We start from the raw sequence: 5,877 nt of genomic DNA, 5'->3' as shown, positions 1-5,877 counted from the left end.
TCGCTCTGTCGCCCAGGCTGGAGTGCAGTGGCCGGATCTCAGCTCACTGCAAGCTCCGCCTCCTGGGTTTACGCCATTCTCCTGCCTCAGCCTCCCGAGTAGCTGGGACTACAGGCGCCCGCCACCTCGCCCGGCTAGTTTTTTTTTGTATTTTTAGTAGAGACGGGGTTTCACCGTGTTAGCCAGGATGGTCTTGATCTCCTGACCTCGTGATCCGCCCGTCTCGGCCTCCCAAAGTGCTGGGATTACAGGCTTGAGCCACCGCGCCCGGCCGCGTCTCATTTCTTTTCTCAAGTCTCTCGTTCCACCTAATGAGAAATGCCCACAGGTGTGGAGGGGCAGGCCACCCCTTCAACCCTCTCTACTAAAGAGAAGTGGTGGCTCACGCCTGTAATCCCAGCATTTCGGGAGGCCGAGGCGGGTGGATCACCTGAGGTCCGGAGTTCGAGACCAGCCTGACTAACATGGTGAAACACCATCTCTAATAAAAATACAAAAATTAGCTGGTCGTAGTGGCGGGCACCTGTAATCCCAGCTACTCAGCAGGCTGAGGCAGGAGAATCGCTTGAACCGGGGAGGCAGCGGTTGCAGTGAGCCGAGATCACACCACTGCACTCTAGCCTGGGAGACAAAGCAAGACTCCGTCTCAAAAATAAATAAATAAATTCTACCCTGAAGCTAAGTTTTCTCTTCTGCAAAATGGGGATAATTACATTATCCTTGCGGTCTTACTTTATGGATTCAATTCATCATTCAACAATGATTCACAGGGCTGGGCGAGGTGGCTCACGCCTGTAATCCCAGCACTTTGTGAGGCCAAGGTGGGCGGATCACTTGAGGTCAGGAGTTCAAGACCAGCCTGGCCAATATGGTAAAACCCCGTCTCTACTTAAAATACAAAATTACAAAATTAGCCGGGTGTGGTGGTGCACACCTATAATCCCAGCTACCAGGGCAGCTGAGGCAGGATAATAGCTTGAACCCAGGAGGCAGAGGTTGCAGTGAGCTGAGATCGCACCACTGGATTCCTGCCTGGGGAACAAGGGCCAGAATGTCTCAAACAAAACAAAACAAAAAACGATTCACGGACTATCCTCCCTGTCCCAGGCACTGTTCCAAGTACTGGGGACACAGCAGTGAATTATAGTGATCAAAATTTCCGCCCTCAGGGCAATCGAATCTGGGGAGGCAGAGAGTAAATAAACCAGATGAGAGAAATCCAGAGTGTGTCAGAGGGGAATCATTGGTAAACACAAAAATCTAAAATAAAGCAAAGAAGGGGAAAAGAATGAGGTGAACATTAACACTGAGGCCAGTGAAGGCTTCGCTACAATGGTGACACTTTAAGACAGGAAGGAAGGGTGAGGCACGCAGGCATATGGCAAAAGAACCATTCAAGTAGAGGATCCAGAGGCAGTGCTCACCTGGGATGTGCAAAGAGCAATGTGGCTGCTACAGACTGAGTGAGGTGGGGAGGGAATAAGGACAGAAAGGGGCCGGGCTTGGTGGCTCACACCTGTAATCCCAGCACTTTGGTAGGTCAAGGTGAGCTGATCACTCGAGGTCAGGAGTTCCAGACCAGCTTGGCCAACATGGTGAAAACCCGTCTCTACTAAAAATACAAAAATTAGCTGGGTGGGTGCCTGTAATCCCAGCTACTTGGGAAGCTGGGGCATGAGGATCGCTTGAACCCAGGAGGTGAAGGTTGCAGTGAGCCCAGATCGTGCCACTGCACTCCACTCCAGACTGGGTGACAAGAGTGAGACACTGTTTCAAAAAAAAAAAAAAAAAAAGGACAGAAAGGACGTGGTGAGCGGATGCACAAAGAAGTCCTCTGTGTTCTGGTTTCTCCCAAGCTGTCCAGCCTGGTCACTGACTGTGACCTACCTGACATTCTAGGCCTCTGTTCCCTCTGCTCCCTCCTTTCCACCTCTTTCTCTTAAGTCACCCTTTCCTCATCCCTCAGCTCAGACATCCCTTCCTCCAGGAAGCCCTCTCTGATTGTCCCAGGTGGTCAGGCACCTCTCCTGGGTGGCCCCAGCCCCCTGGGATTTCCTGATCCCAGCCCAAACCACTCTAGGCTATTCCTGTCTAAAGATGGGTCTGTCACTCCTCAGGCTGCACTGGAGGCTCCACGGGGGCAGGACCTATCTATGACTGAGGGCAAAGTCCAGCAAGTGCCTGTTGAATAGCCAAATGAATGGTGGGGCGGGGAAGTGTCCCAGGTAGAGTCCTCACGTGGATGCGGCAGCCGTCATCTACAGGGTAGGAGCCCAGCAGCGCATCCTCTTGATCCAGCTTGCTGTAGAACTTGTCATCAACACCATACAGCTCCAGTTCCATGCAGGAAGCAGGGCTTCCTACCAGCAACTCCAGTTTACACTGCAAGAAGGAGGCAGGGTGAGGAGAAGGAGGCCAGGGGCCCCGCCCCTTGCATCAATGACCATCGCCACGTCCCTGTTCCTCCAAAAGACCCCCCAGTCAGGACGCACGGGGCCGCACTCCGGCCCCTCGCCTCTTGCCCCCGCCCTCTGGACCGTCGGATTTTTCGCTGGACCCGCCCCTCGTCTCTTCACTCTCGGGTTCTCTCCGGACCCGCTCCGCCGCGACCGAGTTCCCAGACTCCGCAGCCTGGGATCACTGCCAGGGCCGCCCAGTTGCTCCCCGGTCCCTCCCCGCCTCCCCATTCGGGGAACCCCCCCCATTTCTTCTTCGCCCCGCCCCTCCGGACCCCGCCCCTATGGCCACACCTTGAACTCAGCGATGGTGAGGCTGCGGCTGTACCGCTTCTCTGAGCGGAAGGTGTTGAGGGAGCTGCTGATGAAAACGGTCACCGTGGGTGCCGACACCCCCGTCACCTCCATCTTGCCGCGCCCTGCCGGGGCCTGCAGCGCGCTCGCTCCGCAGCCGCCGCCACCGCCGCCGCTGCTGGGCTATCAGCCCCGCCTCCTGCTCCGAGGCTGACCAATCCGCGCTCTCCTGCCAGGAGCGTCCGCCAATCGCCGCCGTCCCTTCCCCACCGCCAGAAAGAGGGTTCTCCTTATTCCTGGGCTAGCCCAGCCAATCCAGAGAGGCCTTCCATAGTTCACGGTTCTTCCAATAGCGACCGGGAAAGGACCAGAGCAGGCGGCGAAGACTGAAGCCGGGAGGTAGGACTGGCAAGAGCTCTCTCAGTGCGCGAAGGGCAACTCGCGCATGCGCGCTGGCCTTCAGCCTAGTCAAGCGCCATGGCTTCTTCCCTGGGTGCTCAGCGTTTTGCGGCTTCCAGTGCGCATCGTTTTCCCGGCTCTGGCACCCAGATCCACACTATTCTGTAAACTAAGGCGGCGATGCCCAAAAATTGGAAGCAATTACTCTAGAATATCAAAAGATTGACGTAAGCCATGAAACCTCCGCGCGGAGAGAGCCGCGCCCAAGGCCGCAGGGAACCAGCACGTGTGCGCAGCTCCGCCCTCTTTTGGCGAAGCACCTAGGCCTGGCCCCTCCCGCGACCTGTAGCGCGGCGGAGCAAGCGCAGAAGGCTGGGCGGGCTGCGCGTCGCCATGGAGCCCGACGGGACCTACGAACCGGGCTTCGTGGGTATTCGCTTCTGCCAGGAATGGTGAGGCGGAGGGAGCGGGTGATGTTAGAAATGGGGCGACGAATGGCTCCAGGACTAACCCCTGGCACCTCCCCCTCCCCACAGTAACAACATGCTGTACCCCAAGGAAGACAAGGAGAACCGCATTCTCCTATACGCGGTGAGCGCTCGGGTCTTCCCCGTCCGGTCCACACAAGTGGCCCCGCCCTGCCCCCTGCCCCTGTGACCGGACTCCCTGTTCGCCCCCCGCTGCACCCCAAGTGATCCTGACTCTCCTGCCCATCACCAAAGACAGTCCTGTCGTCATACCCTCCGGGATCACCCTGCCCTCTCCTCCCAGTCTTATCTGGAATCCCGCCATGACCCCCTTACCCCCACACTCGCCCTCTGGCAGTGCCGGAACTGTGATTACCAGCAGGAGGCCGACAACAGCTGCATCTATGTCAACAAGATCACGCACGAAGTGGAGTGAGTGGCGGGCCCTGAGCTGGGGGCGGGGGTGTTGGCTCTGGAGGCTGGGTCGGAGAGTCATTTTGCACCCCCGCGTGCCTGCAGCGAACTGACCCAGATTATCGCCGACGTGTCCCAGGACCCCACGTTGCCGCGGACCGAGGACCACCCGTGCCAAAAGTGAGCGCTCAGCTGGTACTGGGGAGGTAAAGTGAGGCTCGTTCTCACTGGGCGAAGGGAGGAGGGAAGGTTACCAAGCTCCCAGTGACCGAGCTCCCACCCCCTCAGGTGTGGCCATAAGGAGGCTGTGTTCTTCCAGTCACACAGTGCTCGGGCCGAGGTAAGTGGCACGAGGGCTTCTTAAGTATCTGGGGCTTGTTTGGTCCTTCCCTGGGGCGGGGATATCAATATGGGTGACCCAGCGCTTCTTGGAACGCTGGGCCGGACCCTTACGTATTGGTGAAGTTCTCTTGCCTGTTCTTTTGGGGTGAGGCGCTCCTGGGTCCAAACCCTTCCTAACCATGCATCATTTCTGCCAGGACGCTATGCGCCTGTACTACGTGTGCACAGCCCCACACTGTGGCCACCGCTGGACCGAGTGACCTCCCCTCTCCCCCGAGTGTAATAAACACCAGATTCCATGCGTGAGTTTCCTGTGTTTATTTGCCTCGTGGGGAGGACGCTGGCACACCGTATCAGGCTGCGCGGTGCAGGGCGCGGTGCTGTGCGTAGGTGTCCGGCCGGGAGCTGGTGAAGCCGCAGTCCTCGCACACGTGCAGCTTCTCGCGACGCTCGCGGTAAGCGTAGCTGGCCGGCTGCCCGTGCACCTTAGCAAGGTGAGCTTCCAGGGAGCAGCGCTGCGTAAACGCTTTCCCGCAAGCACTACAGCGGAAGGGCCGGATCCCTGCACAGATGGGCGCAGAAGGGAGGGCTGGACAGAGAGGGCAGTGGGCTCTGGACTAAAGCGCCCCTACCCTGCTTTCCAGCCTTGAGCATTTGCGTTCCCTATTCCAAGCTCTTCAGACTCTTCCACCCATGACGCACCATCTGCTACCCTCACCCCGTGCAGACATGGGCCAGACATCTTTGTCCCCACCCTCCCTCACCAGGATGCTCTGTCCCCTGGGGGATGGAGAGGGAGGCCTTCCCTTGCCCTTTGATCTGGAGCCTGAATCGTATAACCGGCATCCGTCTGCACTCTGCATCCCTTGACAGGCCCCTATTTTCCTGCCACCTTACACCCACCCACTGGGGTCCGAGAGACATCATGTCTCGATTCCCCATACCCCACATACACAAACCCCGGACTCTCCACAGCCCAGCACCTCTCTCCATTTCCTTCCATCCCCACCTGGGGCCCAGCAACTTTTCCCTGTCCCTGCCACTGCTCACCAGTGTGAGTCCTCATGTGGCGCTTGAGATCGAAGGCGTCATGAAAGCCCTTGCCACAACAGCGGCACAGGTGGCGGCGCACAGGGCTGTGGCACTTGAGGTGCCTTGTCAGCATGCGCTGCAGAGGGAAGGCCTTAGGGCAGAGCGGGCAGCCCAGCGTCCCTGGGCCCCTGGGAGCAGAGGTCAGGTTGTCCTGTGTGGGCTGCTGGAGGGATGCAAGAGTTATTAGCCCCTCTGGCTGGACCCCACCCACCCTTTGTTACTCTGCAAATGGGTATTTACAGAGTGCCCGGAGCCACCAGGGAAGATTAGGAAGGCAGGTGGGAGACAGTGATTAGTGTGTGTACCTGTCACTCTCCAGGGCCTTCCCTCACTATCCCATGGCCCTTACTTTCTCTATACCAATCCCATCTTCTGATGTGACATACACTTTTTTTTTTTTTTTTTTTTTTTTT

The 5,877-nt window shown here is 57.8% G+C and overlaps 3 protein-coding genes across 3 annotated transcripts; 1 reads left to right on the top strand and 2 right to left on the bottom strand.

The window, feature by feature from the left end:
* Positions 1 to 2,238: 2,238 nt before the first annotated feature.
* Positions 2,239 to 3,328, bottom strand: LOC112617529 (tubulin-folding cofactor B; the record flags this gene model as incomplete). Its single annotated transcript, XM_025374284.1, has 2 exons — positions 2,751 to 3,328; positions 2,239 to 2,382 (listed from the first exon to the last, which is right to left on the bottom strand). Coding segments are annotated over exons 1-2 (258 nt in total), but the record flags the coding sequence as incomplete, so codon positions are not given.
* A 19-nt stretch (positions 3,329 to 3,347) lies between these two features.
* On the top strand, positions 3,348 to 4,669 carry POLR2I (RNA polymerase II subunit I). Its single transcript, XM_025374286.1, has 6 exons — positions 3,348 to 3,601; positions 3,686 to 3,740; positions 3,975 to 4,048; positions 4,136 to 4,210; positions 4,319 to 4,370; positions 4,570 to 4,669. Exons 1-6 carry the CDS (start codon positions 3,543 to 3,545, stop codon positions 4,630 to 4,632), a joined length of 378 nt encoding a protein of 125 aa, XP_025230071.1. The 5' UTR covers positions 3,348 to 3,542; the 3' UTR covers positions 4,633 to 4,669.
* Positions 4,670 to 4,675: 6 nt separating this feature from the next.
* Positions 4,676 to 5,622, bottom strand: OVOL3 (ovo like zinc finger 3). Its single transcript, XM_025374285.1, has 2 exons — positions 5,423 to 5,622; positions 4,676 to 4,934 (listed from the first exon to the last, which is right to left on the bottom strand). The coding sequence occupies exons 1-2, from the start codon at positions 5,535 to 5,537 to the stop codon at positions 4,726 to 4,728; spliced, it is 324 nt and encodes a 107-aa protein (XP_025230070.1). The 5' UTR covers positions 5,538 to 5,622; the 3' UTR covers positions 4,676 to 4,725.
* Between the last annotated feature and the right edge of the window lie 255 nt (positions 5,623 to 5,877).

Source organism: Theropithecus gelada, unplaced genomic scaffold, assembly GCF_003255815.1.
Source record: "Theropithecus gelada isolate Dixy unplaced genomic scaffold, Tgel_1.0 HiC_scaffold_2276, whole genome shotgun sequence".
In the NCBI taxonomy this organism is placed as follows: domain Eukaryota; kingdom Metazoa; phylum Chordata; class Mammalia; order Primates; family Cercopithecidae; genus Theropithecus; species Theropithecus gelada.
This window is presented reverse-complemented; position numbering and strand designations above follow the sequence as displayed.

Coding starts and splice junctions, on each gene's coding strand:
- POLR2I (XM_025374286.1), top strand. CDS start 3,543: ATGGAGCCCGACGGGACCTACGAACCGGGCTTCGTGGGTATTCGCTTC. Junction 4,049..4,135: donor AAGATCACGCACGAAGTGGA/GTGAGTGGCGGG, acceptor GCGTGCCTGCAG/CGAACTGACCCAGATTATCG. Junction 4,371..4,569: donor CACACAGTGCTCGGGCCGAG/GTAAGTGGCACG, acceptor CATTTCTGCCAG/GACGCTATGCGCCTGTACTA.
- OVOL3 (XM_025374285.1), bottom strand. CDS start 5,537: ATGCTGACAAGGCACCTCAAGTGCCACAGCCCTGTGCGCCGCCACCTG. Junction 4,935..5,422: donor CCACATGAGGACTCACACTG/GTGAGCAGTGGC, acceptor CCATCTGTGCAG/GGATCCGGCCCTTCCGCTGT.